This window comes from Lactuca saligna, chromosome 5 (genome assembly GCF_052625555.1).
Source record: "Lactuca saligna cultivar CGN05327 chromosome 5, ASM5262555v1, whole genome shotgun sequence".
NCBI lineage: Eukaryota > Viridiplantae > Streptophyta > Magnoliopsida > Asterales > Asteraceae > Lactuca > Lactuca saligna.
The window spans coordinates 313016691-313033526 of NC_136421.1; the positions used below are offsets into that span (position 1 = coordinate 313016691).

At 39.2% G+C, this 16836-nt stretch overlaps 1 protein-coding gene across 1 annotated transcript; it reads left to right on the top strand.

Annotated features, from left to right (window-relative positions):
- Positions 1 to 4265: 4265 nt before the first annotated feature.
- On the top strand, positions 4266 to 8709 carry LOC145047066 (uncharacterized). Its single transcript, XM_078995313.1, has 7 exons — positions 4266 to 4843; positions 5125 to 5834; positions 6279 to 6823; positions 6982 to 7078; positions 7267 to 7754; positions 8208 to 8450; positions 8512 to 8709. The coding sequence occupies exons 1-7, from the start codon at positions 4266 to 4268 to the stop codon at positions 8707 to 8709; spliced, it is 2859 nt and encodes a 952-aa protein (XP_078851439.1).
- The last annotated feature ends 8127 nt before the right edge of the window (positions 8710 to 16836 follow it).

Consider the following 16836-nt stretch of genomic DNA (forward strand, 5'->3'; position numbering starts at 1 on the left):
ATCGCGGGAAGGCGAATGCGTGATCGTACACCTCCTTATGTTTTATGTTTTGATTCTGGGATACTCTGACACTGTACCATTTCGAAAAAAGTTTTGTAATAATCATTGCTTTTGAAATTTTTTAGAAAGTTTAAATTTGGCATTATTTTTATGGATGTTACAATTTGCCTCGTGAGGCTTTAGTTGCCTTGAGGCGTAGGCGATGACGTGCCCCTTATGCAACAACACTGCGCCCAAACCTGAGATGGACCCATCGCAGTACACTACAAAATCCTCAACGCCCTCTAGCGGGGCTAAGATTGGTGCCTCACATAATCTATTCCTCAAAGTCTCGAACGCTGCCTGTTGCTCAGGCCCCCAATGAAAGACAACAACCTTCTTCGTTAGCTAGGTTAGGGGTACCGCTATCTTGGAGAAATCCTAAATGAATCTTTGATAATAACCTACTAAACCGAGGAAGCTCCGAATCTCATATGAATACTTCGGAACCTGCTATCTCATCACGGTCTCCACTTTAGCCGAGTCGACCAGAATACCGTTCTGGTTGACAAGGTGCCCCAGAAACAGCACCTCGCGTAACCAAAACTCGCACTTAGAGAACTTGGCGTACAAGCTCCCCCTCCTCAGGGTATCCAACACCTCTCGTAATTGCTTCTTGTGCTGCTCCTGCGTCTTGGAATAAACCAAGATAACATTAGTAAAAACTATCACAGACCGATCCAATATCGGTCTGCATACGCGATTCATGAGATCCATGAACGCGACAGGAGCATTGGTGATCCCAAATGGCATCACCCCGAACTTATAATGTGCATAGCGAGTCTGAAACGTTGTCTTTTGTATATCCTTGTCTTTGACTATCTTTGATGGTAGCCTGATTCTAAGTCAATCTTTGAAAACCAAGATGCTCCCTGGAGCTGGTCGAAGAGATCGACAATCCTCGGAAGTGGGTAACGATTCTTCACCGTTACCTTATTCAACTCCCAGTAATTTATACATATTCGACGTGGCCTATCCTTCTTCTTCACAAATAGGATCGGGGCTCCCCAAGGCAAACTGTTCGGCCTAATAAATCCCTTGACTAAGATCTCCTAAAGTTGTGTAGACAACTCGTGCATTTCGGGAGGAGCCAACCGATATGGTGCCTTGGCTATTGGAGCCATACCTGGAACTAGGTCAATCCTAAACTCCACCTGTCTCTCTGGAGGTTTCCCAAGAAACTCCTCCCGGAACACATCCGGATACTCCCGCACAACTAGCACATCACTCACGACCTCCTTACCCTTATCTCGGGTATCCATAACATAGGAGACATACCTGCACAACCTTGTTGAAGGTAGCGCCTAGCCCTCGCTGCTGAACACAAAGTTGGCCCACGCTGCGGCTTCTCGCCCTGAATCACCAACTCTCCCCCACTTGGGGTCCTAACACAAACCAACTGCTGCTCACAGTCCATCACCGCCCCCATTAAAGCTCAACCAATCCATGCCTATGATGACCTTGTTCCCACGCAAAGGTATATGAACCAAATCCACGAGGTAACGCTCGTCATACATCCTCAAGACACAATCTTTGTATACCTCTGATGCCCGGACGGATCGGTCGTCTGCAATCTCAACCTCTAAAGGACAATCCAACATACCTGAAGACTCAGAAAACTTCTTGCCGAGTGCAAGAGATACCAATGATCGGGTAGCCCCGAGTCAAATAACACCTGTACTGGGATGTTGTTCACATGGAACTATCCTAAACAAAACACATAGTGTATAAATATCAAAACTGACATGTAATAAAGGTTAGGGAAAAGAAAACATACATGTTACCACATACGGTGTGGCATGCGCCTCCTCGACGGTCAGCTGGAAGGCTCGACTCCTCACCACTGGAGCATCAATCTTGCCCCGTCGTCCATCAATAATCCGCAGGGTCGCTGGGGCTAGCACCGTTATTGGCTCTCCTGATGTCAATCTCGGGTAGTTGGTCATGGCCCCTCTGATTGCAATGAAAGAAAATCAAGTCTGATGTCTGAATGGTGGGGTTGTGTAATCCTTGCTAAAGTGCCCAATCTTGCCTCATTTGTAGCAACCCGATCCCCTAGCTCTGCAAACTACCTCCTATGGCCTACCACATTTCCCACAACGGCTTCGACCCTGCTGGCCCTTTGACCTCGAGTCGAATCCCTTGGATTTCTTCCTAGAAACCCAAGTCGTCTACCTAGTCTTCGCCTTCCTCTTCTTGATGTTCTCTATATCAATCTCCCTCTCCCGTGCCCTTGCTATCATGTCATCCAAAGTCGGGCATGTCGAGTAGCTGATATATTTTTGAATGTCAACTCTACACATATCATTGTATCGGGTTCTTTGTCATCTCCTCGTCACCCACGTACTGAGGCACCAGTAAAGCCCTCTCCATGAACTTGGCAGTAATCTCTGCCACTGACTCAGTAGCCTGTCTCATATCCAAGAACTCCCTGACTAGCTGTTGAATCTCCATATTAGGCGTAAACTTAGCTCGAAATCCGGTCACAAAGTCCGAACAGGTCATAGCCTCAATGGTTGGGGCTCCCAACATGTCACCGACTGCCTCCCACCAGTTTCTGGCCCGCTCTCTCTAATAACCAGCAACAAACTTGGCCTTTGACCCCTCCGGGTAGAAGCTCTTCACCTACGCAAACTCAATGTTCGTGATCCATCGTCTCACCACAATCGGGTCCTTCACCCTACTGAAGTCTGGCACCCTGCATCCCCTGAAATTCTTGAAGGAGAGCATGCGAGTCCCTGAATGGCCTGATGCGATGTTACTCTTGAATACCCTAAGGCGATCCTCCATCAGCTCAATAATACCCTCCTCGATCGACTCAAAAATCACCGGGGGCGCCTCAAGGATGTCTCATGTAATCTCGGATGCAATGAACTCACACAATCTGTCATCAACTGGCTCGGAACATGTACCTAAACATGACCCAGACCCTGAACCTCCTGCTCCATGACGTGTCACTACCATTCTGAAACCAAACACACAATCGTCAGGGTCATACATAACATCGAAAGGTCTCACACTCTGCCACTCTTGTTTCCATGCAGCTCCCTAAGAGTCAAGTACAAATCCTCTGCTTTCAGTTGTAGAGGACCATACCACCTTCCACATATATTTGTACTTTCCACTTAGTTTTCCTTGGTTTCCCAAAGACATTTCCTACCCATGTATACGATTCACAATCAAATACGTTCTGATACTAATCTCATCCTAGGCTTGCCCTAGGGTAATCTCCAACCTACTCTCTGCCATTAACTGCATAAGAAGTCCATGCTATCTCTCCCTAACTAGCTCGCGAATACCATTACATATTACTAAGACTAGATAATTCTTCGAATGAGAGGCCCCACTCTACAACGGTTGGACTCATACGAGAGCTGCGAAATAGGGCTAGACCTAACCTTATGAAATTATCTAGTCCTTGTAATATGTAATGAAAGGTCATAAATCAGTGGTTTGGGCTAGGCAATCATTTATATAAGTCTTATAGTGTCTTGTTCTTGTAATATATGTGTTTGTGTTTGTTTACGGTTGAGTTGGTGTTTACGGCCGTGAACTAGTTCACGACCATGAACTAGTTTAAGGTCGTAAACGTGTGTTCGGTCATGAACCCCATTCACGACCAGCCTATCCCTATATATAGTGTCAGAGTCTGTCAGAGTGACGTGACGTATCTAGAGGCTTTTGCGGTCAACTGTGTGTATCTCAAGGTGTACCCGACGGTTGTTGCTAATAAACGTATGCATTGTTTGATAATCTTATTCTTCTTATTCTTTATTCTTGTCTGTGTTTATTTTGATCACTGGATTGGATCATTGGATTGGGACTCTACAATTGGTATCAGAGCCAATTATGCGTCAAAACAGATTCGAGTGTCAAAAACTATTTCGAGTATCAATTGCGATTAAAAGAATTGGTGTTCTTCGTTATTCAAGCCTTTTTCTACATTTGATCATGTTTTCAAAGCTATGGGAATCAAATTCTGATTAAAAACAATCGTTTTCATCAATATCTGGGAGTTTACGGTTAGGTTTGTTGAAGGGTGTACGACCGAAAACACTTAGCTCTGCCGTAATCTATTCAAAGTTCAAGAACCGTAAACGCATTTTGACCGTATTCAGTTCAACCGTGAAAGAGTTTCCGGACGTAAACTCTATTATTGTTCTAATTTTTGGTACTTTCAGTTAATCAAGAAAGAATTTTAAAAAATTAATTAACAAAAACAAAAAATGGATTCACAAAACTCTTACCAAGAACTTGATTTTCTTATGGGTACAACCACACGCATCCCACATTTGTTATCTGTCGAGGGTTTCCCGGAATGGAAGTATCGTATGGAAAAATATATCAAGATGAAATATTTCAAGATTTGGATATGCATCTTGAAGGGACCTGTCAGGATCCCCATAACACTCCCAGATAAAACGATCGTTGACAAGGATGTCGAGGACTATACAGATGAAGAATTTGATAAAGTTGAACAGCAAGAGAAAGCACTTGCTACACTTACTATGGCTTTGTCACTAGATATTGCTCAGGGTTTCCGTGAATACAAGTTTGCGAAGGCACTATGGGAGGCATTGACAGAAGTTTATGAAGGAAATGAGGACATGAAACAAAGTCGCCAAGATATGCTAAGACAAAAGTTCAACATGTTCAATCATGTCTTGGGAGAATCTATTGAAGCCCAACTGCAGAGGTTCATCACTCTAACAACTGAAATGAGCAGTGCAGGTATCTCGGTCACCATATTGGAAATCAACAAAAAGCTACTCAATTCCATGCCAAAGTCATGGGACATAAACGTGTATGTGATTAAGTAGACGAAGGACCTAAATCATCTCAGTCTGGCTGAAACCATGGCAATTATTAAAGCTTATGATCTGGATAACAAGCAAAGGGGGATCAATCACGTCAATTCATACTCTACTGCTAATCTTGGAATTCAATCCCACAATGCTTTCTCATCCTTCACTACTCCTCAAGTTCAACCATTTGTTATTTCTCAACCATCCTCATATGTCACTCCATCCATGCAAAGTGTTCAACCTCCACTATCTTATCCTCAATTTGCCTCTTCTTCAAAAGCACCTGCCTAGTTCCTGCTCCCAAAGAAAATGATGAAAACTTGGCTCTTGCTACCGGTATTGTCAACTGCTATAATGCTCTCGTGGCTGGCGAGCTACCTCCTCAACTATCTTTTGCTGATTTGGATCAAATTCATCCCGAAGATGTTGAAGAGATGGACATCACATGGAAAATTGCTATGGCAGTGTTCAGAGTCAAACAGTTCTCCAAGAAGGCTGGAAAAAATAATTGGGGAATGAATGCTGAAAAGAAGGTGGGCTTTAACAAAGGCAAGCTTTGTTGCTTCAACTGCCATGAGACTGGCCATTTCGGCAGAGACTGCCTGAAGCCTGACAGGAGGGAAAACAACGAAAGAACTATGGTGCCAGTGGGTAACAGTAGAGGAACTACCACCAACAATCAGAACGCAAATCTTGTTGTGGTGGCTCAGTCGTGTGACTGGGACGACCAGATTCAGTCCCTGAATATCTTAGGACCTGAAAATGCTCATTTTGTCCAGATCAACGATATTGATGAAGAAAAGGCTGAGATGAACCCAGAGGAGGAAATGATGGAATTACAATTTGCATTCATCGTTCAATCTATGTCAGATCCTGAAAAGCCACATGTTAGTGAAATTACTTGTTATCAATCTTGTATTAAAACTGTTGAATTTTTACGTGAACGGACTGATTTGATGCGTAGAGAGATAGAGGAATTAGAATTAAGGGGTACCAACTTAGGAAAGGCCAGAAACCATTGAAATATCAATTAGAGGCCATGACAAATGATTAGAAAAAATTACAAGGAAAATACAGTGACAAGTGTGTCCATTATAAATATCTTAAAAACGACTTTGATGCTATAACTGCGGAACTTGACACATTGAAGATTCGTTTTGCAAATGCGGATTTTAACTTCAAGAAGTTCGATGTATCAAGTGAAAGAGTTGCAACTATAATGAGCATCAAATGAAATGGAAGGACCAGAAGCAGGTAGGATTAGGTTATGAGAGTGTCCCCCCACCCCTTTCAATCACAATTACACCACTGCTCCATTGTCTCAAGCTAAAATAGACCGAGAACCATTTGTGGTATATGGTAAACCAACTACTGACCACGCAACAAAATGTAGTGCTAGGAAATTGGATACTAATGTTTCTACTTCCGATGCAGATTCATTAGTAAGCCAGGGAAATAAAGAGGATGGAAAGATTGAGTCTAACAATTTAGTGTCAAAATTTGGTGTTCCTATTGAGTCTGAGTCTGATGTTAAAACTGATTTTTTAGTTTGTGATGATTTGGTGTCAAACTCTAATGTTTTTGATAAATGTGGTGTTGTTTTTGTGAAATCTATTGAATCTGATACTAGCACATCCATATCTTCTACACCTGTCACACAATCTGACTCATGCAATTGCACGTGTGGAAAAGTTAGAAAAATCAATAAGAGAACAAAATCTGTTAATGGCGGTATCAGGTCTAATGATAATAAGCAAATATGTTTCAACTGTGGTACTGCCGGCCACATTGCTCGAAATTGTTCTAACAGGGCATTTGTGCATTTTTCAACACCGAGGAAAGAAAAAAAGTCTCGAGGAAGGTCTTTAACGAGAAATTCCTCGAGACCCCGTCTTCATGATGATGATCGAAAAGTCACTAATAATAAGAAAAGGTTGTTTTTAAAACAAACAAATAGGTTTTCACTAAACAAGCCACAAGTACTTTGCCAAAATCGAATGAGGCTAAGCCAAAGTCGATTTCACCAAAGGGTGCATCTGGATCTTCGACTAATCTTACTCAAAAATCTAAATGCTCAAAGAAAAAGAAAAACATTTCTAAATCACTTGTGAATTCTTCAAAACCTAAATATTAGTAGGTGCCCAAATCTACACTTGATCCATCGTCATCATCCTCTGACAATGTATCTGATGTAAAATTGAAAAATCAAAAGGATAATAATGTGAATGCTAAGGGTAAACCCAGGGCTGTAATGACCTGGGTTCCCAAATCTAAATAATCTCGCTCATTGTGCAGTAACAACAGTGGAGGAATGTCGCCAGACCATGGTATGTCGACAATGGTTGTTCCAGGTGTATGACAGGAGACATCTCCCAGTTGTACGACATTCAAACCTTTAACGGGGGATACGTTTCCTTTGCAGGAGGAGATGGTGGAAAGTCACTCAAAAAGGACACAGTTTCCAATGGAGTGCTGAGCTTCGAGAACGTCAACTACGCACTCAAGTTAAAGTACAGTTTGTTGTGCGTTTCTCGAATTTGTGACAAGGACTACTCGATGCATTTCACTGACAAGGAATGTCTAATCCTGAAACCAGGCATTGTCATCCCTGATGAATGGATTCTTGTTAAATCTAAACGGTATAGCAATGCATATATCATGGACATGAACAACAATCTTCCGGATCAAGTTACTTACCTTTTCTCAAAAGTTTTCGAGCACAATGCTATGATGTGGCACCGAAGACTTGGATATGCCAACACAAAGAATTTGAATCGACTTGCAAAGAATGACATAGTGCGCAGACTTCCTGTCAAGGACTTTATCACATTTGAAAAATGTGTGTCATGTGCTCAAGAAAAGCATCACAGAAAGCCGCACCTGCCAAAACGGGTCAATTCGATCAATCAGGTGCTCCAATTTTGCATATGGACTTATTTGGTCCGGTCAATGTCCTTAGCATCAACAAAAATTCATATTGTATGGTTATGATCGATGATTTCTCGCGATTCACGTGGGTCTTCTTCTTGTCCAAGAAAGCTGGGGTTGCTGACCCGATTAAAAGGTTTATTGTGATGATAGAGAACCAGACCAATCACCAGGTAAAGGCGCTCAGAACCGATAACGGGACAGAATTCAAGAATGTTGTTATTGATCATTTTTACGCCGAAAAAAGGGATAGTGCATGAATACAGTGCTGCTCGCACACCGCAACAAAATGGTGTTGCTGAGCAGCGGAATCGAACATTGCAAGACACTGCAAGGACAATGTTATGTGACTCCAAACTACCGGTTTTCTTTTGGGACGAGGCGATCAACATGGCCTGTTATGTTTAAAATCATGTTCTGATCAACAAAGCTCAGATGAAGACTCCATACGAAATTATCTACGGTCGGATGCCATCTGTTAGTCACTTTCGTATCTTTGGTTGTCCTTGCACCCTTTTTCATCTGGAATCCAACCCAAAATTCAACACCAAAGCCGATGGTTGTTACTTTGTGGGGTATGTTGCTCGCACGGCGTACAGGGTCTACAACAAGAAGACAAAGCAAATCATAGAATCCTTCGACATGCGCTGGTTGGAGGAGAACAAGACGGATGCCAGAGTTGGTCCAGATTGGTTATTTGATTACACATCTCTATTCAAATCATTCAATGTGTTTTCAGATGATTTGTCCGGTTCTAGTTCTGGTTCGAAATACTGTGATTGAAGATAAAGACGAAGAAGTTGTCTACAGACCGCCAGTGGTGTCCTCTACAACTCCTTCAGTGGATGCATCTATTCCAAGCGATTCGTCAGATTCTCTGTGTCATCAAACCAATCTAGATGCTGATGTCACTCCCGTTTCTCCTGATGAAAGATAGTTCATGTCCAAGGATGCTTCCGCTACTACTCAAACATTTATGGAACTACTCTTTCCCGAACCAATTGCTAATGAGTTCATGGCAAGCCCCTCTCATGATTCTAGACCATCCGAGGTGGTTCATTCAGTAGATGATCGATTTGTGAATATTCACAACCTTCCCGTTTCGCTTAATGACATCAGCCAGGAGCTGCCTTCCAGAATTCAACGTGATCACCTGATCGAAAACGTCATTGGTCAGCTGGGTGAAGGTGTTTGAACGCGGAGTCAGAGTGGGGATGTCAATACATGTCTCTACTCTCGCTTTATTTCTCAAATAGAGCCAAAGAACGTCGAAATGGCTTTGAATGAGCCCAGCTGGGTAGATGCCATGCATGAGGAGTTGAATCAGTTTGAAAAGTTGGGGGGTTTGGAAGTTAGTTGAATTACCTAAAAGCAAGAAATCACTCGACACGCGTTGGGTTTATAGAAACAAGCTAGATGATTCAAGGGTCATTGTGCGGAATAAGGCCAGATTTGTTGTACGTGGATTTCAACAGATTGATGGTCTGGACTACACCAAAGTTTATGCTCCAGTGGCTCGCCTGGAGGCTATTCGTATTTTCCTCGTGTATGCTTCTTACATGAATTTCACGGTTTACCAGATGGACGTCAAGATTGCCTTCTTGTACGGCGCTGTGAAGGAAGAAATCTATGTTGATCAACCCCCTGGGTTTGTCAACTAGAAGTTTCCAAATCACGTTTACAAGTTGGACAAGGCTTTATATGAGTTACATCAAGCTCTAAGGGCGTGGTATACAACTCTTACGAAGCACTTGCTCAAGCATGACTATTTACGGGGAACAATCGATCAAACTCTATTCATCAAGCATGTTGGTGCCGATCAGATTCTAGTTTAGATCTATGTCGATGACATCATTTTCGGGTCAACGAGTCCAAAGTTGTGCAAGGAGTTCGAAAGCGTTATGAAGAAGAGATTTGAGATGAGTTCTCTAGGGGGGAAATGACCATGTTTTTGGGGCTTCAGTTCAAACAAGACTCAACCGGAGTTCTGCTACATCAAGCCAAGTATGTTGAAGATATGCTAGAGAAGTTCGGGTTTTGAGATGCAAAACCTGCACTGACACCGATGGCCGAAAGACCCCTGTGACTCTAGATATTGAAGGCGAACCCGTAGAACAGACTGACTACGGATCAATGATAAGATCGTTGATGTATCTAACTGTAAGCAAGCCAGACATCATGTTCGTGGTTTTTCAATGCGGACGATACCAGGCTAATTCTAAATTTTCACATCTTAGTGTTGTCAAAAGCATTTCTCGGTACCTCAAAGGCAGCCCAAAACTAGGTATTTGGTATCCAAAAAATTCTGAATTTGATTTATATGCTTTCGCTGACAGTAATTATGGAAGTTGTGAGCTTGACAAGAAATCAACGTCTGGGGAATGTCAATTTCTTTGAGATCGGTTGGTGTCATGGCATTACAAGAAATAGAATACAGTCTCAACCTCAACGGCATAGGCAGGATACATAGCTGCTTCTGCTTGTTGTTCTCAAGTTATCTGGATACAACATCAACTCATGGATTACAGTTTGAATTTTCTAGAAACCCCTATTTTTTTGCGATAATGAAGCAACAATTCAAATTGCTAAAATCTTGTCCAACACTCGAAAACCAAGCACATCGATATCAAAGTGCATTTTATCAGACTGTTATGAGCGTTCGCTCATTCGGTTGGAACATGTTCCCACTTCTAATAATGTGGCAGATTTGCTCACAAAACTGTTTAACAAATCTCGATTCGATGTGCTTGTGGGATTTTTGAAAATGATACGCTTTGAGGACTAACTTTTGTTTTTAGGATCGTTTAAATTTGTGCATTTAGTTTTCATTCTCACCCATGCACAAATTTAGGGGAGAAATAAGCAAAAACCAAACAAAAAAATAGAAAATCAAAAATCCAAAAATAGTGTTCTTTCAGTAGCTTTCTTCTTTAGGTGTTGTGATGGGAAGTGATATATTCATGTGATAACATGCAGTTTGAATATGTGTAATGTACCAAGATTGAATTGGATAGAATCTGTGTTTGATGCGCTACTAGACATGAAAGATTTAAATGGACTTGACTAGGTATAGATGAACTTAAGAAAACTAGAGACTTGACAAATATTAACTCAGATAGTTTCGTTAATCATGACAATACGACACTTGGGTAGATCGAGCAGGGAGATATACATGAGAATCCATCAGTCTAATATATGCAGTCTAAATCTGTCTAATCTCTTAATAATAGTTTGCTCACCTGAAGTAAGGAGTATCTCGGAAGTTCTTGATTATCAGGGTATATCAGGAAATGGGAAACATTTTCTAGTACAACTAAAATTGAACTTCAAATAGGTTGTCGGTAGATCTCGCTGCTTAATTTAAGTGGGCAACAATATCCTTGGTCGTCGTCAGCTGAACGGTCTCTTAGGAATACTATCTAGGATCATAAGGTCACAAGTCTTGTCATTTGTAGTATGTTCTAAATCTCACAGTTTTTCGTGTGTAAGTGGACCACAATACTGACGATCGATCAGATCCACACATGAAGGTGGAGGTACTGATAAACGGATTAAGGTTGTCTAATAACTTTGATCCCAATATCACAAAAATATTATTTGCATTAATTGAGGTGAAATTAGTTCTAATTCATTCTAATTTCGATTTTATTATTTATTATTTATTATTTTTATTTTTATCTTGATTTATTTTCATTTTGCTGAAAAATCAAAAATAAAAAAATTTAATTATGAAAATATTTTAGTCTGTTTTATTTTATTTTTATTTTTATTCATTTTTAAGTCCTTAAAATATATTATTTTTAAGAAAATAATTTGATGTATTGGGTTTGGATTTAAAGCATCTTGACTTGCAGCCCATGGATATTGGACCGAGTCTTGGGTCTAAGTATATAAGGTGGAAGGTCCGACTGTAAACACTCTTCTCACACTGTTCTGTTTGCGGCCGTAAACCTCCCGAATCTTCTCACTGTTACTGTTCATCGATATTCAAAATTCGTGTTTTTCCTCGAAATTGATTGTTTACTTTTGCAGGTATGACTATGGCGATCACCAAAATGCCATTTTAACTGAAAAACAACCATGAATCGAGGGTGTAATCATAGAAATCGAACTGAACGGCCTTTACGGCCCGTTGAAGGGTTTACGGTCGAAAACCCGTTTACGGCCGTACACACCTTCTTTGATTGTAAACCAAAATTTTGAACATAAATCCTTATTTTTATCATTTAATCCACCCATAAAAGCCTAAATTAAATGATAATAGAGTAAAACCCATCCTTAATTGTCTAAATAAATTATAATAGAGTAAAACCCATCCTTAATTGTCTAAATAAATTATAATAGAGTAAAACCCATCCTTAATTGTCTAAATAAATTGTTTTTCGCACTTGGTTTGGTTAATTGCAGATCAAGAATGGCTAGCATGTTTCATAAGCAAAATGTAAGATGAAGTACTCACTTCTCTATAAATTATAGATAAAATTTTTTGTAGTTTATTTTCTACACAAAGGTTGCCAACATACTAGAATCTTAAACATGATGATTGTTTCTATAAAAAAACCACATAGGGACTGTTTTTATATAAATTACAAAAATATAGAAATGTGCCCAATATTGAAAAGATATGTGGCAAAAAATGTGGAATGTATAAATCTCACTATTTATAAGTCAGTTTTATTTAATATTTAGTATAATAGTATAATTTTGCTTATGTTTTAACAAGTCGTTGAACTTGTCATTTTTATTCAAAATTGGTCATTGAACCTGCTATCATCATTGATAAAACATAAAAGACCATGTTGGATAAAAAAATAATAAGTTCAATTATCTTTTTACCACTTAAACAAAGTTTAATGAGTAATTAAAGAACAAATTTAATAGTTTAATGCTTAATTTCGATCTTAATCCCAAAATAATTAAAAAAAAAAAAAAAACAGATAACCATTGTAAAACTATACAACGTCAAATAATAATAGTAATAACCTTCATGTCAACATATCAAAAATAAAATGAAGTGATTTTGTATGCTGTTCTTTCGTCCTGGCTACAGGTCCATGAAAGGGCACAACTACAAAGCATTACAACATTATTGGTCCTCAAATGTTATAGTACAACACATGTCAAAATTTAAGGATTTTGGACCATGTTGAAGTGAAAGATTTTGACCTTTTGTAATCATCTCATCCTACCTTCATTCATTTAGGCCTCAAATCGAAGATATCTATTAATGAATTGTTCGACATGGTTTATAAATATCGATTTACTTGTATTTGGGGACCAACAACTCACAACCTGACATTTTTTGTGTGTCAATATATACTTCATGGAATAATTAACAAAAAAACATTCACCCTACATGATCTCACGTCGTCAGCAGTCATGACACATATATATACGTTTTACTTTTACACATGGTGTTTTTATGCATGTTAATTGTTAAATTTTAAAGAGTTGAAAACTACGTTCGAAGATGAATACAAACTATATAATTTGGGTGTTGTATTGTTTTAAGCCTAACCGCTAGGGTCGTTATACCTTAAAGTATAGGGAATATTTGAAAAAGAAAAGGACAGTTTGACATCCGCACTAGTAGCGGTGATAAAAATTAAAAAAAAAAAAAGAATAAACGAACCGAACTAAACGATATTTGTTTTACTTGGTTCGGGTTATTTGGTTATTCGGTTAATTTCATATGGTTAACTGAATAAGGATATCTTATTTGGTTTGGTTTTGGTTAAATTTTCATAATTTTGGTTAAACCGAAAAAACTATTTAATTAATATATATTTGTATAGTTTCTATCTATAAATTAACATTTTATATTTAAATTGATAGATATTTTTATTAAAAAATATTTTCATAACTCCATATTTAATTATTAACCATTAAAACTTTAGAATTGTTAATATATTGTATTAAAAAGTAACAACTAATCTCCCAAATATCAATTAACATTCGGTAATTTTTTTCTTCATATAGCACTAAAGATATATTAACATGCATCTACAACTTGTTGACTACATCGATACCTCAAGACAAAATATCATGGAAAACTAAATATAATATGTCATGTATTAATGTTTTTGTAACATCCCGTTTCTAATCCTCCGTGATTAGGGTTCAGGGGCTACAACTGGGCATGAGGGATTCTCGGGGTTGTGACGAGTTGCTAGGAGCTTAGGGCATCTCATCACCTATCCGAGGGTATGAGGTTCATGGGAATCGGGGTTATGTCGAGAAAGCAATGAAAGTTTGATGATTTGGCAAGATAAGTTCTTATTTTGAGATGTGTGGCAGTCGAGTACGCGGGGCGTAATTATGTGTACGCTCGGCGTACTCATATGCGTGGAAAAGACGCGAAGGCCACCTAGTACGCCCAGCGTACTAGGTCTTGGAAGAAAACCCTAATGTCTTGGAGTATCCCTATTTGAGGAACAATATGTTCTCATGTTCAACTACCATTTCCAGCATCTTACTTCCCTCAAAACCCTAAATCTCGTTTCTTGGTTTGTGTGAGCATTGGAGGCTTATGAAGTGATGTTGGGGGATTCTTTTGAGAAGAAGGAACTTGGAAGGAAGAAGAGTTGTCATTTGAGCTCTTGGATTTGAGTTTCCTTGAGGATGGAGCATCATTTAGAGGTATCAAGCTCAAAAGTTTGCTCTTCTTTTGCATGGTTCATTTAATGGTCCCTTTTAGGGTTTATGTCCCCAAAGCTTGAAGCTTTTTGAGTTGGTCAACCAAAGAACATTGTACTTGTCCCCTTTGATGTCTTTAGATGGTATAAGTTCATAAAAAATGGAGTCTCGGTGGTCAAGATCTCCCAATCTATGAGATATGTGGATTTTATGGTGGAAAAGTGAGAGTTTATGATATTTTGACTTGTTCAGCCTTGATAGAGCTTAAAGTCACCAACTTTATGTTATAAGAGACTTCATTCGACCGAGATCTAAGATGGTAGCCTTTGTCTTAACGGGTTAGGACCACTTGAGTGGGATAAGCAGGTCTGGGACATACGTCGTGCGTACTCCCAGCTACGCGCATCGTACCACCGCGTCTCCCCCGTTGCATGCATGGCTAAGCGTACGCCCAACGTAGAGAGACGTACACCCAATGTACGTGGCACATGTTGACTGTCTGTTGACTTTTTAGTGTTTCGAGCAAATGTAAATACCGAGGGGCAAAATGGCCTTTTCACCCTCCTGGGATTTAGTGAAGGATTATTAGACTTGAGGGTTAGGACCATTTAAGATTGGTCCTAATTGGGAAGATTGGGCCATTAGTGGCCATTGTGTTGGGCTTGCCTTCTTGACTTGAGTTATGGGTTGGGCCTTGGGTGGGCCTACTTAGTATTGGGCCTCGTTGGGCCCAATGGGTTTGGGTTATTTGTGGACCGACTTGGTGTGCCATCTTTAAACCTAATGAGTGAAGGTATGGTCTTAGATCCTAATTGAGTTAACTGTGGGTTTGGCACAATGTTAGAGGCCGGTGTGCAACGACAACATGTATAGGAGCCATTATTCATTTGAGGTGAGTCTTTTCAGTATACTTTACCTTGATTGGTAGTTATGTGTGATCGGAAGGTCTTATGTGCTTACATTGAGTATTATGTTATCCTGCCTTATGTGTTATGCTGTGCATTATTTCTTTGTGATTTATGTCATGCGGAGTTTTACAGACTGGACCAGAGGGTCCAACGATTTACGAGGCCAGAGGGTCCTTAACCAGACTGGACCGGAGGGTCCAACGAGCTAGATCGGACCAGAGGGTCCAACGAGCTACGGTACTGGAGGGTCCCGTTGAGACACACTGACCGGAGGGTCGTACAGAGTATAGCCTCGAGTGGCTAGTATGTTGTATTTGGTGTTTTGGGGAACTCACTAAGCTTCGTGCTTACCGTGTTATGTGTTATGTTTTTCAAGTTCTTATCAGGATCGCGAGAAGGCGGCGACTCGATTGTACACACAGGAGAATAGAGTCACGAATGGGGATCCTGGATTTTTATAATTTCTTTTGAAAACTATTTTAAAATATGTTATGACATCGACACTTGAGAATTTGAAAATTATTATATGTGATGTTGGTAAATTTTAAATTGAAAAAAAAATTTTGTTTGAAACTTTACGGTGTTATAGTTTTTTCTTTTATCGTTAGTTAAACTTTGGTAAGTTTTTTTTCTTTAAGTTTAATATTTATTGTTACATGCAAAATTTTATTTGGTTTAACTGGTAGACCAAATCGAATAAATCGTAACTGAATTAACCAAAACCGATTAAATCGAACTTAATTTAGTTTGGTTATGGTTAGTTTTAAGATGTAAAAAAAGCAATAAACCGAACCGTATATATTTGTAAACCGAAAAAACCGATCGAATAACACCCGTACACACGAGTCATGACACACACACACACACACACACACACACATATATATATATATATATATATATCAAGGTTGTAAAAATCGGTAGACGATAGCTAGTCGGTGGACTGGGGTCAAGAGATTAATCAGCTAGGCGGAGATTAATCGAGGACTATTAATTTCTAATTTGTTAAATTTTAAAAAATTAAATATGACTAATATCATATAAAAATTCATAAATACCACTGATATCATTAAAAAAATAGGTTAATATGATAAATACAACTCTAATCATACCTTAAATAGTGTTTATTGAAATATAACTTTTTCAAAGTGTTAAAATTTCATCGGGTTCTACTGTTTCAGTCATTTTATATGCATGGAAAAATCGCTAGTCGCTCTCTAATCGGTCAAGTAGCGTCTAGGGATTAATCGGGACCTAATCGGGATTTTTACAACACTGATATATATATATATATATATATATATATATATATATATATATATATATATATATATATATATATATATATATATATATGTAACTTTTACCTATGGTGTTTTATTGTATGTTAAATTTTAAAGAGTTGGAAACTAGAACGAATAGAAGGTATATTATACGATAGTTCTACATCAGGACGTGTTCGGTATAAAACGTTTGAGAGCTTTTAGTGTTTGACAAAACGCTCCGTTTTGATCAGAAAA

Bases quoted from the DNA above. Each gene is read 5' to 3' on its own strand.
- LOC145047066 (XM_078995313.1), top strand. From the start codon at position 4,266: ATGGATTCACAAAACTCTTACCAAGAACTTGATTTTCTTATGGGTACA. The intron at 4,844-5,124 runs GTATGTGATTAA...CTTCTTCAAAAG, and splicing joins AAGTCATGGGACATAAACGT to CACCTGCCTAGTTCCTGCTC. The intron at 5,835-6,278 runs GTACCAACTTAG...CTTCCGATGCAG, and splicing joins AGAGGAATTAGAATTAAGGG to ATTCATTAGTAAGCCAGGGA.